The sequence below is a fragment of the Dromiciops gliroides genome, chromosome 2, assembly GCF_019393635.1.
Source record: "Dromiciops gliroides isolate mDroGli1 chromosome 2, mDroGli1.pri, whole genome shotgun sequence".
Taxonomy (NCBI): Eukaryota; Metazoa; Chordata; class Mammalia; order Microbiotheria; family Microbiotheriidae; genus Dromiciops; species Dromiciops gliroides.
In genome coordinates, this window is record NC_057862.1 from 105,109,496 (window position 1) to 105,127,880 (window position 18,385).

The window sequence follows — 18,385 nt, forward strand, 5'->3', positions numbered from 1 at the left end:
TTTTTCTAGTACACTACACTGCTTCTTCTGTGGGTCAGGGATATCATATCTCTCACCACTACCAGAAATGGATAGCACTGTTTGCCCTTAGGCACTTCCCAATTTAACCAAATATATTTCTTTGTGGAATGGAGACTATTTATCCCAAGAATGAGAGTGTGTAAGTATAAGTCTTTAAGGAGAAAGTAGATGCTGACCAATAATTTTCTATCCCCACTTAGGACAACTCAGAGATCTTCTTTAAGGTGTAGTGCAAAGAAAGCTACATTTGGAATTGGATAGAATAGGTTCAAATCCTTCCTCACCACTTATTAACCATATGATATTGGACAAATCATCTGAAAAAATGAGAGTAGGATGAGATGAAGGCTAAAAGCTTTTCTATCTCAAAATTCCATTATATTAGAAATGTTTTTTTAAAAAGGATTAACTGATAATCAAGGAAAATCTTCCTTCCAACCTTAAGTATTTTAAACAAAACAAACAAAATAGAACAGGTTATTGAGGAATATTTTTGAAATCTCACTGTGCAGATAGACATACATCTGGGATTGGGATGGATGTCAATTACTACCTAGGTGGCCTTAAAGCAAGTGATTGCCTTCTGTGCCTCATTACATCACTGGAAAAATGACAGGGTCAAACTGGATGACCTGTGAGAGCTCTTCTAGCTCTGTCTTTCAATGCAGTTGAAATAGACTCTGTGACCTTTAGAGATCCTGACCCTCTGTATTCTGTATGATTTAATAGTGATTAAACAATTTAAGTAACTTGACTTGTCTATTTGCCCAAAGAACCATCTCTCAAAGGATTCTAAAGATACAGAAGTGTTTACTATCTTTCTCCAACCCAGTAATCAAGGATCACATCTGATTTTTCACAAATACAATGGACATGTTGAGCTCTTTTTTCTTTTGAATTAATCACACTCTTTATGCTATATGGATGCATTAAAGAGCAGTAGAAAGATTGAGTTTTAATTTTTACCAATCCAATTTAAATGCAAATGTTAACCACTCACATGATGCTACTGTGTACATAATTAAACATCATTATATACCACATGAATCATTCAGAAACCTCTTGAGAGTCATCTTGCTATGTAAAACATGCATTACATTGACAAGCAGCCAAATGACGTGAGCTTCTGCACTCATTAATGCTTCCTTTGAATTATAGGTCAACAGATTATGGGACAACCTATGAGAAGCTAAATGATAAAGTTGGTCTGAAGACAATTTTGAGCTATCTCTATGTCTGCCCTACCAATAAGCGCAAGGTAAGAGACTATATTTTCACATTGCTCCTTATTTATGATGTGACTCCTGTCTTGGCTGGCTAACCTTCCTAGCTTCCTAAAAATCCATTAGGGTGAACCTGGGAATTAGAGATGCAAAGACAATGTAAAAAATATCTGACACAGAATAATTTTTCTATCAGCAGCTGAGACTGTTAGAGGACAAGGGAATGGGTGAATCATTACCATTTCAGAAAGGCAGCCACGGGGAGTGAATCTCCGGGAGTGTGTGGTGCTTATGTTTCTCTTCTCAGAACTAAGGATAGTTAGTCACAACGATCATAATGAGACCTGACAAGGCTCAGCAAAGAAGATGTGAGTGCTTTTCATCAATGCCCCTGCATCTCCCCTGACACGAAGTAAATAGTTTAATAAGAATTTAAGTGGATGCGTTATCCCTAGGCAGGTTTGAGCTTTCTTATCTAAACTTTGTTCAGCTTGGACACTTACATCAGAGTATTGGAGCTCTATTGAAAGAGCGAGTTCATTTTTATAGCCTATGTACATATCAGAGAGTGCTCATATATACTTCTGAGCAGTTCCTGTCTCAAGGAGAATCTAGGTCTTTAAATCATAGAATCTCCAAGTTCGAAAGGAAATCAGAGACTATCAGGTTGATCTTGGTTAAGCATGTGGTCATCCAGAATTTGCCTGAAAGACTCCATGAAAAGGGGAATCTACCAACTCTTAAATCAATCCATTTTACTTTTGTAAGGGCTCTAATTTTTCCATTTTTCCTGATGTGTAGCCTAATTTTTAATCTTTGTATCTTCTACCTTTTCCTCTTTTTATTCTGCTCTCTTGGTTAAGTAGAACAAATGAAATCTTTTTTTTCCCATGTCATTGCCCTCCATATCACAAAAGTCCATTTGACTAGGAGTGGATATTGAGAGTTGGGAGCATGGGGTATGTATTTCCCATTTTAATATAAACTAACATTATGAAATTTGAACCACAGACATTTTCTGTACAGATAAATGTTATCAAAAATAATGAGAAGGGATGGCCTGGTGATTTCATTGGCATAGAGGTCTCCCATGTGAGCAAACTCAGTATATTAATGCAAATCAGTACCTTCTCTGCAACTTAAAGTCTTAGAGATTGGCTTAAACACTATAAGGTTCAGGGTCATGTAGCTAGCATTTTTCAGAGGCAAGACTTAAAAAAAAAAACATCCTCTGGATTTTGTGGCCATTTCTCCACCCATTATGTCATTCTATCTCTTTCTAAGAAAAGAAACAGTATTAAACTGGGTCAGGTCAATGAGGCTCATTGATCACATTGTTTTATTGTCAGAGAATCTTCATTTTTTGGGTAAAAATCATGTGAGCTACATTCATTGATGATGAGCTGCTAAGTGTAGGGATGTGTTTCAGATATATCTAACTTTCTCTTGACAACTGGTTAGAAATTTATCATCTATAAATTAATCATCACTCCATGTTAATTATCCATTCTATTTTTTCCATAATTTGAAGAACTCCTTTAGGTTAGCAAAGACATTATTTTTTGTCTTTAGATACTTAGTTACTGGGCTCTAGAGAAGTTAGGAACTTCCTTTTATAATGTTGATGCATGATGGAAAGAAAGGTAAATGAAATGTACAAATATGTGGTCTTCAATCTTGTGTTTATGAAGCTACTATAATAGTTGCATTGATGATCATGGTAATTTTCTTTGTGGTTTTCAGTATAGCCATTGGGTTTATGGCTTGCTTGGATAGAAGATAAATGAGATAAAACTAACAAATGCAGCCCCATCCTCCCTTTCTATGACCTGACCAGGATTTATTGTGTTTCTTATGGAATAGCATAGCTGGCTAGTTTGGATTCTACTTGGTTTAGCTACGTAGCAGAATTGATCTCATTGTTGAGCTTTCCATGATTAACTGGCGAAAAGAGAAAAAAAGCATTTATCATTGACTTTTAGCTGTTTTCAAGACATGGCAGGTTCCAGCTTTCAGAGAATCAGCTCCTCTGACTGAGAGAGGACATATTGTGGTAGGCCATTCCCTTTTCTAGAAGCAGAGGTGGTCCCGGGCCATTTAAATCACAATATTTGAAATGAGCCGAAGAGGAAGAATTTCTTCCTCTACTGATGAATGAGGCTTTCAGGGTCATTTTGAGATGCTGATAGATAGAAGAAACATTGTAGGACAATGAAGGTCTTTACAATCTTGAAGAAATCAATAATGTTGACATAGCAGTATATTTGTGTACAATTCCTCTACTTATAGTGTGAATTTATCACCATGAAATATGTATTTTGTACCCAGAGGGACATACTCAAAACAAAGTGAAGAAGTAAGCATTCTAATTTGGTGAATATTTCTCCCAATCAATGGAGTTAAAGGGAAAAAAGGAAATGGAAAGTTAAAATACTATTAATTATGTAGCATGAAGATTTATTAGGGTTCTCTTAGGTTCTCTCTGGACTTTGGCTACTCACTGATTATAAGCAAGATCACTCTGGCAGTCATGTTAAGTCTAATATGCCAGTGGGCTGCTCTCAAGGGAATGAATACCATGAATACACTAAATCAATCAGCCCACATTTAGTATAGTAGGAAGAATACTATAATTCTTTGGATAACAGAATCAATGTCCAAAAATGATCCTTAATCTAACAAGATAAAATTTAACAAGAATGAATGTAAATTCCTGAACTTATTTTCAGAAAATCAATTCCTTAAGGACATATCAAAGGAGATGTCGCCAGACCACATGCTGTTCCTGGGGCAGTGGGGAGGCAGGGACCTTTTGGTTGACTTTTTGTTCAGTATGAGCCAACATGGTAATTTGGCTGCCCTTAAAACTAATGAGATCTTAGATTATATTAATAGTTGTAGAATATACACAAAGGGAGGTGAAAGTGCCACTACAATCAGCCCTAGTCTGCCCACTTATGAAGTACTTCCTTCACCTCCTGGAACTATATTTAAAAGGGATACTTTATAGATAGGAACATGCCCAGAAGAGGAGGGAATAAGTATAAGGAGAAAACTTAAAAACTGACTATTTGAAGAATTCGTGATGAAACCAGGAATATCTAGCCTTTAGAAGTGAAGACATGAGAGAATGTGATTGCTATCTTCAGATATCTAAGAGTCTGTAATGTGTGGGAGGAATTATATTTATTCCCATTGGCTTCTAAAGGTAGAAATAGGACCATTGAGTGGACATAATATTCATGATGATTTCAGATAACCTAAAGGACTGACTCCAACTTAATAGTCAACAGAATTGTCCCAAAATGTAATTGACTACTTTGAGATAATGGACTTCTTATTGCTGGAATAATAGAAGTTGCATATCATTTCAGAGATATTGTAGAAGGAAATTCATATTTATGGTATGGATTGAATTCTGACTTCTAAAGTCCATGTCAGTCAGTGATCGTTTTTAAAGTGATTTAGTCATTGAGAATTAAAAAGAAAAGAAAAGAAAAAAGAAAAGGAAAATGTAAAGGTAAAAAGCAAAGCCCCTGTCATCAGGGAACTCACATTCTAATGGAAGAGATGATGTGCAAAGGACTACATAGATAGAAGTATGTACAATGTAAATGGGAGGTAATACCAGAGTTAAGATGCTCTCTGTGTGAGGACAGAGAAAAGGAGGACAAAGAAGAAGGATAAGAGAAAGCCTTTTGTAGAATGTTAGATTTGAACTAAATCTTTAAGGGAATCAGGGAAGCCCTGAGACACAGGTTAGGAAGGAAGACATTATGGGCTTAGACCAGAGCCAGGGAAAATCACAGAATCATTCAAAATTAAGATTGTATAGTTTTTGTTTGTTTGTTTAATCTAAAGATGTAATGAGTAAAAGTCTAGCCTTGGAGTCAGGAAGACCTGGGTTCAAGGCCAAATGCTCTCTCTGATACATACTTTCTGTATGACAATAAACAAATCCTTCAACCTTTCCTTGTCTCAAGGAGCTCTTTAGAACTCTAAGGTGCAGTGAGTTCTTAATGGAAACAGTTTTCTCACACTGGGAGTTACACACTTCTAGGAAACCACAAATATGAAGCCCAAACCCCACAAATTAAAAAATATATATTATAAACACCACCTGAATTCCAACTTACTGTGGACACACACACACACACACATACATGCATACACACACACACACAGAATATCTGTCTAAGTTTTCTCCCAGAAACATATTTCTTCTTTCCTATTATATGTTTTTATTTTAGAATATTGCCTATTAACACTACCACCCCATTTTGGGGGGTTTGTTTGTTTTTGTAACTGGGCTTTGTTCTTTCATCACCATGTTTGCTACTTTGTGAGATGACTTATGGAATGAGTGCCTTAAAGACCTGATTGGGATTAAGGAGAACAAAGCATAGAAGTCAAAACTGGGTAATTCAATAATCTGATAACATATAAAATCTCAAATATCAAAGAGTCTCCCAAAGCCCCCTTCCCACAATATCTCTCTCTATCCTTTTCCTGAAGTAACCCCACACCTAGGTCTGTGATAGATGAGGTAGGCCAGGAGAATCACCACTGAGTGGATCCCACTGCCAAGACTGAGGCAGTGGAGTTATTTGTCACTGGGTCTCCGAAGGCATGAATCCCCAGTGCATGATAAATCCTGAGGTTTGTTGGTGTCGGGAGTGGTTTATTGGTTATGTAGGAACCCTCTGTTATGAAAAAAAAAAAAGTTGATTTAACAGATGCCTATAAAGAGGGGTTTTGTAAAATAGAAGTTGAGAGGGAGGGGGATTTTGAAGGAATAATACAAATGTAGCTTTAAAAAAAAAATCAATGCTGATGTTGCCGTTTCACTCTTAAATCCCCCGAGTGTATTTGTATTCTGCCTAAGAGGAAAAAGTTCTTTATATATCCTCTGTTTATCTATCGATGATTTCCCCTCCACTGCCCAACCAGCCTTAGCTACTCTCCCTTCTCTGTGTGGTACCCAGCATCTTGATGGAATAAAAAATACAAAAACCACAACTTGCATTCAGTTGGAGAAAAAGCTTTAAAAAAACAGCTCAAAGAACTACTGCCTCTGCTATTTGCTGTCAGAAAAGAGTTCAGCACACATTGTTCTCAGTACAGGCAGACTGTTCCCTGTGCTTTCAGTAACGCCCCCTTCTCTCCCCCTACCCCGCCCCCAACCAAGACTGTGTTTTCTCTAGTTAATTAATAAAATTTCATATGATAGCATCTTCCAGAACCTTCTGCCTAAAAATAGAAGCCTAGCTTATCAGCAGCTATTGGCAATTTCCTGAGGGCCTTTTGGTGAGGGCCAACATTAGGCATGGTTTGCCTTTTCTGCAGATGCTTAACTGTAATTGCTGTTCTAGATTGGGGTTCACCTTCCAAAGATGCTTTCAATTAGGTGGTCTCTGGCTCATTCTTCTTCATTCCCTGAGTGTACTTAGTTGTTGTTTACTCATGTTTTAGTCGTGTCTCTGTTACTCTGTTTGGGGTTTTCTTAGCAAAGATACTGAAGTGGTTTGCCTTTTTCCTACTCCAGCTCATTTTACAGATGAGGAAACTGAGGCAAACAAGATTAAGTGACTTGCCCCAGGTCACACAGTTAGTAAATATAGTACTTGCTATCCTTTGGCCTTCGAGACCTTGTCTTTTGTATTACTTTCTAAGATCAGGAAAAGCAAGATGAAAATGGACAAGAAGTGGACTGAATGGCATTTACTATTTTGTTATCTGATAGGATTATCAAATGATAGAATTCAAAAGGACATACTCCCTCTTTTCACAGATAAGTTAAATGAATCCCAGAGAGGAAAAGTGAAGGGAGTTGAGATCAAATAGAAAATTGATGGTAGAGCCACTCCCCTTACTCTCACTCACAGGCTGTGGTATATCACATATGGTATCACCAGAAATAGGCTGAGAACCATTTATTTTTCCAAATCTTTCTAAGTAATGTACTAAAATTAAAAAATCTAAAACAAAACACGAAGTTCACAAAGAAGTAAACACTCCTTGCTGATTCGGGTCCCTTCTGGCTTAAAAGTTGAAATTTGATATCCTTCAATTCAGGAAGAGTCTGCTTAATATTCAACATGCCAGGACTTTTGCATAGTCCTCACTGAAAATTATTTGGAGAGGCCAAAGGGACCTGTTGTATTGTATAATAGATCAAAGGAGGTGTTTGACATTTCCCTGAGCTGACATTCAAGGCTTGCTTGTTCTACCCCTAACTCTTTTATCTCTCTCTTTTGTACACAAAACCAGCCATTTGCTTCTAATCTTTTAAAAACTATGCATGTTTCATTCATAATGAAATGATGCATGCTAACCCAGGGAGGTCACTATTTAAATTCTTTTCTTTCTTTCCTTCCTTCCTTCCTTCCTTCCTTTTTGGTTATTGCCAAGGGAGACTGATGTTCAGATTGTAAAGAGCAATACAATAATGGCTGAAAGGGAGTCAATACAAAGATAGGAAGGGAAATAGTAAGACCGCTTTTACTTGGGAAACCAGATGAGCTTCATCCTTAGCGACTAAAAGACCTAGCAGGTGTGATTGCTGAGGCACTTCAGTGATTTTTGAAAGGTTGCGGAATGCACAGGGTTGGAAAAGGGCAAATGTTGTGCTGATTTTCAAAAAAAATGGGGAAGAAAATGAAATCTATGAACTTTTTGTTCCTGGCTAGCTCCTAGAATTTATTATTAAAGGGATAGTTAGTGAACAGCCAGGAAAGCAAGGATCAATCACAAGAAGCCAAAATGAGTTTGTTAGGAACAGGTCATACCTGCTGACCTTATTTCCTTTTGGATCCAAGTTACTAGATTGGCAAATCAGAGCTATGCTGTAGGTAGTTTGCCAGATTTTAGTTATAATATTTTACAAAGTCTTTCATGCTCTTCTTAGGGTGAATTTGCAAAGATGAGCTCAACAGTGGTTGTTAGTTGGCTAGACTCAAAGATGAGTCAATAATCATTTAAGGTAGTGGGATACGTTGCAGAAAGCAGCGGACTTTGAGACAGAGGCCAGAGAATGCTGGAGCCAGCTCCAACCAGTTCTGGAGAGCTGATTGTTAAATTGTCAGTGTGGGGGGCAGCTAGGTGGTACAGTGGATAAAGCACTGGCCCTGGATTCAGGAGGACCTGAGTTCAAATCCAGCCTCAGACACTTGGCACTTACTAGCTGTGTGACCCTGGGGAAGTCACTTAACCCTTATTGCCCCACAAAAAAAAAAAATTGTCAGTGTGGGCATTTGCACCTCAGAAATCAGAAAAAGCAACAAGTTGGGGTTTAATTGTTTTATTGATTCTCTAAACTTAAGCAATTGATGGGGGAAATGTTGATCATGCACATTAAACTGAGAAATGTGTGGGGCATAAGGTTTGTTGATTGTTTTTCTGGATGGTCTGTTATTAAACCTTTACCAGCACAACACTGCTCAGGGGACTTATTTGTTTTCCAGATCTGATAAATATTATTTGTTTGACTTAGGGCAAGTCACTTAAATTCTATGGACCTCAGTTTCCTCATCTATAAAATGAATATCTTGAATTAGATGGCCTCTAAGGTCCCATTCTTCTCTAAGTCTTTGATCCATGCCTGACTATGTCATCTGTGATGATACCTTAGAAAGTCTTTAGTGGAGTGCCTCAAAGATCTATTCTTGTCCTTGGACTGTATAACATTTTTACTAATGATTAAGATAAAGGCATTGATGGGGACATCGTTCAATTGTCAGATGATCCAAAACTGAGAGGAGATGAACAATGGGTGGTCTTATAAAGTCAGGATCTTGACAGTCCACACAATCACAATGAATCTGACAAGATGTAATTTGATAGGGATAAATGTAAAGTTGTCTTTGTAGATTAAAGAAAAACAATCATTTCCCAAATACAAAATGAGGAGACATCACCTGACCCCAGTGAGTGAAGCTGAAAAGGACCTGAGGATTATAGTGTACCATAAATTCACTAGGAGTGTAAGAGAGCGGCCAAAATTTCCAATATGCTTTGAGAAATGTAGCTGCTAGGACTAGGGAGGTGATAGCTCCATTGGACTCTATGTTGGTCAGACCCTACCTGCATTATTTTATTTTCATTTATAGTGTGACATTTTAGTATGGGTTCCAAAAAGTGTAGAGAGAAAAGTAACCAGGATAGAGAAAAGCTGAGATCATGCCAGATTACATCCAGTTGCAGGGGATGTTTAAATAGGAGAAGTGAATGCTTAGTCAGGAATCTCCAAGTAATTAAAATGCTGCCATAAGGAATACATATTTGACTTTGTATGTCCCTAAAGGGCAGAACTAGAAAAAGTAGGTAGAAGATGCAAAGACACCAAAGAAAGCTTTAATGTAAGGAAACACCTTCTTAAGTGGATCACTGAGAAGTAGAATGAGCTAAGCATAAGCACTTCAACAATACCTCTTGTTGGATATGCCATTGAGGGAATTCTTGTCTAGGGTCTATTTTGAAGAGCTAGCCTCTGAGCGCCCCATTAAATGTGAGTTTCTGTGTCTCCATGATTTTTTTAGTTCGTTGGTATAAGGGTGTGCCTACTAAAGCCAATGTCCTCTTTTTTTTTTTTTTTGAGGGGCAATTGGGGTTAAGTGACTTGCCCGGGGTCACACAGCTAGTAAGTGTTAAGTGTCTGAGGCCGGATTTGAACTCAGGTACTCCTGAATCCAGGGCCGGTGCTCTATCCACTGCGCCATCTAGCTGCCCCAGGCCAATGTCCTCTTAGTTCTGGTTTGATGTTGAGACTAAATGAACCTCTTACAATCATTTAAGAAAATGATGTTCCCTTTCCCTAACACAGCAAGGATCCACAAGAATACAATGGAACATGGTTTCTCTGGACAGTATGACTCTCTGTTCCATCTTGAAATTCATCTGGTCAGGCAATTGTCAGGCTAGAGCAACATACCCACCATAGTTATATAGCAATAATTTCACCTTCCCCATGTTATCAAAAAGTTAGACACCTTCATCTCCCCTTGATCTCTCAAGCCTTCTCTGGTAAGGAGTTGCCTGAACCATCCCAAAGGAAAGACAGTCTACCAATTTAGAGGACCGGCACTACTTCTCCAATATCTGCTTCAGGGCTAGGGCCTCAACCAGTGTCCTTCACTGATGGGTCAACATAATGTCATCAATATACACCAATGAGGTCTCCAAAAGGAGGCCTCTTTCAAGTCTTTATCTACCAAAGATGTAGCAGTATGAAGAAAAATTCAGGTACTTGGGGAGGGACAGCAAAGGTAGATTAGACTCCTTCCCATATGAAAGCAAACTGATCCTGACCAGTGTCAGCCACAAAAATAGAGGGAAATCATTGGCAAAGTTGATAGCCCCATACCACTCACCTTGCTCCTGGACTAAGTAGTCTAAAATATGGATGGGATCTGGAACAACTGTAGGTAGAGATAGGGCTGATGCTTTTGTTTAGCTTCCTATAGTCTATTGTAAGTACTAAGTACCATCGGTCTTCCACATAGTCACCAGGGAGGATCTTTCCTTTACTTCCCCACTATCCCTGATAGAGGGACCTGATATTTATCGTGTCAAAAATATGGCATGGTTCACTTAACTGTAAAGGTTTCCATTTGGCTCTACCCACTGTCATATATCTAAAGGTTGCAGAAAGAGTGTGCACAAGTACTGAACTCATAGCTTCCCATCCCTCCATGGACTGCCCTTGGTAGACCCCTGAATGATCCAAATGGGGATGGGCCTTTGGAGGATACCTCAGGCTTGGGTGAGGCTGAAGGTTCCCTGGAGCACAGGTGCTTAACTTCATAGCAAGGATATCAACAAAGATACAATGGCACTTCCTTTCTCTGGCCATAGGTGGCCTCTCTTGTGGCAACTTGGGACCCACCAAGTCTGAAAGGCAGCAACTACAGATTGCCAGGACCTTTTATAACTCCATACAAGGAAGCTGCTTCAGGGAAGGTAAAACCAATGAGCTTGCATTGGAGATCTGGGGGAGAGGAAGTTGTATCAAGATCAAGATAAAAGAAGGTGAACAACAAACTGCTATCCTACCACAACTGTCAACTCAGAAATTTGCCAACCACCATAATGTAGAATATTTTCAAAGAGGTAAATCTCCATTGCACTTGCAAATGGATCTGCCCAGCTATAGGGAAAACCCAGTCAAAAGGCATTTCCCTCTTGGGGGCAGCTAGATGGCACAGTGGATAGAACACCGGCCCTGGAGTCAGGAGTACCTGAGTTCAAATTTGGCCTCAGACACTTAACACTTACTAGCTGTGTGACCCTGGGCAAGTCACTTAACCCCAATTGCCTCACTTAAAAAAAAAAGGCATTTCCCTCTTAATTATGAGATTGTTTATATCATTTCATTTCATCAGAGTTGCTCAATCGAAGCCCAGGGAGAATAGAACCCAACCATGTCACTGACGAGATAACCTTTACACCTAACACTCATTTGTATTCCAAATATTTTTTGTACCTGCCATAGTCTCTGTCATGATATTTTGAATGTTTACTATAGGTACCTAATAAATGATTATTTGAATTATGTTTTCTATTTGAGACTGCCTAATATTTAGTCTGATCTACACAGCAAAATATGAAGCAAAGATTTAGGAGTTCTCTACTTACTTGGATTAATATTGATATGTTGTTGTTGTTGAGCAATGTTCAACTCTTTGTGACCTGACTTGGGCTTTTCTTAGTAAAGGTACTAGACTGGTTTGCCATTTCCTTTGCCAGTTCATTTTACAGATAAGGAAATTGAGGAAAACAAAGTTAAGTGACTTGCCCAGAGTCACATAAATAGTAAGTATCTGAAAACACATTTGAACTCATGAAGAATCTTCCTGACTTCAAGTCCAGCACGTTATAGACTGTGTCACCTAGCTGCCTTTAATATTGATATACAAACAAAATAATTTAGATACACGAATGAGTGTTATACTGTGAATTATCCTATTTGGCAGCCTATGTTGATCAAGGACATGGAATAACTCACCTTTTCACTTCTTGCTGCATAGACATTGCCCTACAAAATGGTCTTTAAGGAAAGTAGGTCTTCTGTATTATTAATAAAGGAGTCTTCACATGTCTGTTTTATTCCTCAGTAAGCATTATATCTATCAGATATTAAATCTTAACTGGGCTCTTACTGATTTAAAGAATGTAAGAATGCAAGCTCTATCCTAGAAGGAATCAAAATCTTTTGGGAGTTCTTGTGTTTGGTGGTGGTGGTGATGTTGGGGTTTGTGTGTTTGTGTGTGTGTGTGTGTGTGTGTGTGTGTGTGTGTGTATGTGCTGGGAGGAATGATTTTGAAAAGTTTTTTCTTTTTTGGGGGGGAGGGCAACATTGTATCTGAGCTTATTTCAAATGGAATTGAAATTATAAGGATGTTAAGCATTATATTGAGGAAGATACATGTTGAAGTACGTAATTTTTTTTTTTAAGTGAGGCAATTGGGGTTAAGTGACTTGCCCAGGGTCACACAGCTAGTAAGTGTTAAGTGTCTGAGGCCGGATTTGAACTCAGGTACTCCTGACTGCAGGGCCGGTGCTCTATCCACTGTGCCATCTAGCTGCCCCTGTTTTATAATTTTTTGTACATAATTATTTTAAGTATTTATAGCATAGTTCATATTGGGTTTTTCATAATTTTATTCTGAGTGAGAGTTTATATAGCTAAAAGAGCATCTATTAAATATACTAAATATTCCTTATGACAGTGCATAAAATACTGTAAATATAGGTTATTTTGTTATGAAAACTAAAATTCTTAATGAAATTGTTATTATTAACTATATAATAAATATTGTTGATTTATAAATTCAATTTTAATAAAATTGCATTTAAAACCCAATATGAACTAATTATTTAGTACATTTTTAATTAAGTAGCTCATTGGATAGTACTTTATGCCATATGTTAACTAATATCCAGTGAACTACTAAGCATTAAAATGTCCCAGATGATTACTATATTAGTAATATGTTTATATATAGCATGTAATTACTATGCATCTATTTATATATAAAACAACTGTATACCATGTTAAATGTATATGTAATTACTATGTATAATTTACATAGTATAAAATTATATATGTTTAGATAGATTATATTAAAATGCATTTTCTATTTTTTAATTTAAACTGAAGTTTATAAAAATATGTTAAACAATACCACACATTACACTCCTATAACTATACTGTTGCTATTTTTATTTGACCCATTTAACACATGGGATAAGACCAAGCCAAAGAAAAGTTATTTACCTGAAGTCACTCAGCATATTAGAACAGAAAAATGTTAACATTTATATAGTGTTTTAAGGTTTGCCAAGTGCTTCAAATATGTTGTCTCATTTGATTCCCACATCAACCCTATGAGGTGATTGATATTATTTATCATCCTCCTTCTAAAGACAAAAAAAAACAAACAAAAAAAGAGCCACTTAAGGCAAAATGATTTCCCAGGGTCACTCAGCTAACAAGTAACTAAGGCAATAAACAGATTTTCCTGTCTCTAAGTCCAAGACTCTGTCCTATGCTGCTGCATCTGCTGCTGAAGTTGTCCTGCTTTTAAGTTTCCTCTCTGACTTGAGGTATTGACTTGAGGTTCATAAAAGTTTGCTATTATTATTTCTTTTTTAAAAATAAATAAACGCATTTTATTATTTTCCAGTTACATGAGGATAATTTTCAACATTTGTTTTCAAAGGATTTTTAGTTCCAAATTTTTCTCTCAACCTCCCTTCCCTCCCCCCTCCCCAAGATGGAAAGCAGTCTGATATAGGTTATATATGTGCAATCACATAAAACATATTTCTGCATTCGTCATCTTGTGAAAGTTAATTAGAGCACAAGGGAAAAACCTCAAAAAAAGAAGGAACAAAAAACCAGCCCCAAAGTAGAAACAATATGGTTCAATTTGCATTCATAATCCACAGTACTTTTTTCTGGATGTTGAGAACACTATCATGAGTTCTTTGAAATTGTCTTGGATTGTTGCACTGCTGATTTCTTCATCTGAAAACTACCTGTTCATATCCTTTGACCATTTCTCAATTGGGGAATGACTTACATTCTTATACATCTGATTTAGTTCCCTATATAGTTTGCAAATAAGGCCTTTATCAGAAATACTGGTTGTAAAAATTGTTTCCCAGCTTTCTGCCTCCATTCTAATTTTGACTGCATTGCTTCTGTTTGTACAATAACTTTCTAACTAATGTAAAGTTTTCCATCTTGCATTTCATAATATTTATCTCTTGTTTAGACATAATTTTTTTTTCCTCTCCATAGGTCTGAGAGGTAAATTATTCCTTCCTCTCCTAATTTATCTTTAGTATCACCATTTATGTCTAAATCTTGAACCCATTTTGACCTTATTTTGGTATAAGGTGTAAGATGTTGGTCTATTCCTAGTTTCTGCCATACTATCTTCCAGTTGTCCCAGCAGATTTTGTCAAATACTGATTTCCTATCCCAGAAGCTAAAGTCTTTGGGTTTATCAAACAGTAGATTACTATAGTCATTTACTACTGTGTCTCCTGTGCCTAGCCTATTCCATTGATCCACCACTCTGTTTCTTAGCCAATACCAAATAGTTTTGATGCCTACCACTTTATAGCATAGCTGCAAATTTGGTATGGCTAGCCCACCTTCCTCTGCATTTTCTTTTCATTATTTCCCTTGATATTCTTGACTTTTTGTTCTTTTAGATGAATTTTGTTATTATTTTTCTAACTCTATAAAATAATTTTTAGATAGTCTGATTGGTATGGCACTGAATAGGTAAATTAATTTAAGTAGAATTGTCATTTTTATTATATTAGCTCGCCCTATACATGAGCAACTGATATTTTTCCAATTTTATATATATATATATATGTATATTTACATACATATATATATGTATGTATGTATGTATGATTTTATTTGTGTGAAAAGTATTTGTGATTGTGTTCATAGAGTTCCTGGGTTTGTCTTGGCAGGTAGACTCCCAAGTATTTTATATTGTCTACCGTTACTTCAAATGGAATTTCTCTTTCTATCTCTTGCTGCTGAACTTTGTTGGTGTTGTATAGAAATACTGATGATTTATGTGGGTTTATTTTATATCATGCAACTTTCTGAAGTTGTTAATTGTATCAATTAGTTTTTTACTTGATTCTTTAGTATTCCCTAAACATACCTTCATATCATCTGCAAAGAGTGAAAATTTTGTTTCTTCCTTGTCTGTTCTAATTCCTTTAATTCCCTTTTTTCTGTTATTACTATAGCTAACATTTCTAATACAATACTAAATAATAGAGGTGACAATAGACATCCTTGTTTCACCCCTGATCTTATTGGGAATGCCTCTAACTGGGACAGCTAGGTGGCGCAGTGGATAGAGCACTGGCCCTGGAGTCAGGAGTACCTGAGTTCAAATCCAGCCTCAGACACTTAACACTTACTAAACTGTGCGACCCTGGGCAAGTCACTTAACCCCCATTGCCTCACTTAAAAAAAAAAAAGGAATGCCTCTAACTTATCCCCATTACATATAATGCTTGCTGGTGGTTTTAGGTAGATATTGCATATTATTTTAAGGAAAGCTCCACCTATTCCTCTACTCTCTAGTGTTTTTAATAGGAATCAGTGTTGTACTTTCTCAAATGCTTTATCTGTATCTATTGAGATAATCATATGATTATTTTGGTTAGTTTTCTTATTGATGGGGTTAGTTATTGTTATTGATGGGGTTGATTATGTTGATAATTTCCTTAATGTTGAACTAGTCTTGCATTCCTGGTATAAATCCCACCTGCTCATAGTGTTTTATCCTGGTGATCACTTACCATAATCTCCTTGCTAATATTTTATGTAAGATTTTTGCATCAATATTCATTAGGGAAATTGGTCTGTAATTTTCTTTCTCTGTTTTGACTCTACCTGATTTAGGTATCAACACCATATTTGTGTCATAAAAGGAATTTGGTAGAACTCCTTTTTCATCTATTTTTCCTAATCATTTGTGTAGTATTGGAATTTAACTGTTCTTTTTAAATATTTGGTTGAATTCACTTGTAAACACATCTGGCCCTGGAGATTTTTTCCTTAGAGAGTTCATTGATGGCTTGTTCAATTTCTTTTACTAAAATGGGCCTATTTAAGGATTTTATTTCCTCTTTAGTTAACCTGAGTAATTTGTATTTTTGTAAATATTCATTGATTTCATTTAGATTGTCAAATTTATTGGCATACAGTTGGGCAAAATAGTTCCTAATTATTGCTTTAATTTCCACTTCATTAGTGGTGAAATCATCCCTTTCATTTTTGATACTGGTAATTTAGTTTTCTTCTTTCTTTTTTTTAATCAAATGAACCAAAGATTTATCTATTTTATTGTTTTTGTCATAAAACCAGCTCTTAGTTTTATTGATTAATTCTATAGTTTTCTTGCTTTCAATTTTATTAATTTCTCCTTTGATTTTCAGGATTTCTAATTTAGTATTTAATTGGGGATTTTTAATTTGTTCTTTTTCTAGCTGTTTTAGTTGCATGCTCAGTCATTGATCTCCTCTTTCTTTCTTTCTTTTTTTTTTATGTAAGTATTTAGAGATATAAAATTTTCCCTAAGAATTGCTTTGGCTGCATCCCATAGGTTTTGGTATGTTGTCTCATTACTGTCATTGTCTTGGATGAAGTTATTGATTGTTTCTATGATTTGTTGTTTGACCCACTCATTCTTTAGGATGAGATTATTTTGTTTCCAATTAATTTTCAGTCTACTTTTCCATGGCTCTTTCTTACTTGTAATTTTTATTGCATCATGACTTGAGAAGGATGCATTTACTATTTCTGCCTTTCTACATTTGACTATGAAGTTTTTGTGCACAAATTCAAGGTCAGTTTTTTTAATATGTGCCATGTACTGCTGAGAAAAAGATATATTCCTTTCTATCCCCATTCAATTTTCTCCAGATATCTATCATATCTAACTTTTCTAACATTCTATTCACCTCTTTAACTTTTCTTTTCTTCTTTATTTTGTGGTTAGATTTATGTAATTATGAGAGGGGAAGATCCAGTCCCCCACTAGTATTGTTTTGCTATTTCCTCTTATAGCTCATTTAACTTCTCCCCTAAGAATTTGGATGTTATGCCACTTGTTGCATACATGTTTAGTATTGATATTCATTATCTATAGTACCTTTTAGCAAGATGTAGATTCCTTCCTTATCTCTTTTAATTAGGCCTATTTTTGCTTTTGCTTTATCATAGATAAGTATTACTACCCCTGATTTTTTTTTTACTTCAGCTGAGGCATAATATATTCTGCTCCAACCTTTTACCTTTACTTTGTGTGTATCTCTGTGCTTCAGATGTGTTTCTTATAAACAACATATTGTAGGATTCTGATTTTTAATCCACTCTGCTATTGGCTTCCATTTTATGGGAGAGTTCATCTCATTCACATTCACAGTTAAGATTATTAACTGTTTATTTCCCTCCATCCTCTTTCTTGCTTTGTATGCTTTTTCCCCCTTTCTTTCCCCCTATTCCTCCTGACCAGTGTTTTCTTCTGACCACTACCTCGCTCAACCTGCCCTCCCTCTTATCTGCCACCTTTCCTTTTCTTGCCCCCTTTTACCCCTGCTTCTGCCCTCCCTTCTATCAATACGACCCCCCGCCCCTGCTTGTTTATCTCTTTTTACTTATACTTTATACAGGAAACCTTGGAAGTCCCATATTTCATTGAATGTTCATCTTTTACCCTGAAAGAGAATGCTGAGTTTTGCTGGGTCATTGATTATCAGTTGTAATCAAAGCTCCTTTGCCTTTCAGAATATCATATTCCTAGCCCTGTGATCCTTTAATGTTGAAGCTGACAGGTCCTGTGCAATCCTGACTGTGGCTCCCTGATATTTAAATTGTTTCTTTCTAGTTGCTTGGAGTATTTTCTCCTTCACCTGATAATTCTGGAGTTTGGCTACAATAGTCCTTTAAGTTTTCCTTTTGGGATTTCTTTCAGGAGGAGATCATGGATTCTTTCAGTGACGATTTTTTCCTCTGATTCTACAATTTCAGGGCAGTTCTCCTTGATAATTTCATGGAACATGGTGTCTAGACTCTTTTCTTGATCATGGCTTTC

General features: G+C 36.5%; 1 protein-coding gene across 6 annotated transcripts in view; it reads left to right on the forward strand.

Annotated features, from left to right (window-relative positions):
• Positions 1-18,385, forward strand: part of SORCS1 (sortilin related VPS10 domain containing receptor 1) — a 766,642-nt gene that overhangs the window by 405,938 nt on the left and 342,319 nt on the right. For all 6 annotated transcript variants that reach the window (XM_043988103.1, XM_043988104.1, XM_043988101.1 and 3 more), the window contains exon 3: positions 1,180-1,279. In XM_043988103.1, coding sequence (XP_043844038.1) covers positions 1,180-1,279 — 100 coding nt within the window. The remainder of the gene's footprint in view (positions 1-1,179; positions 1,280-18,385) is intronic.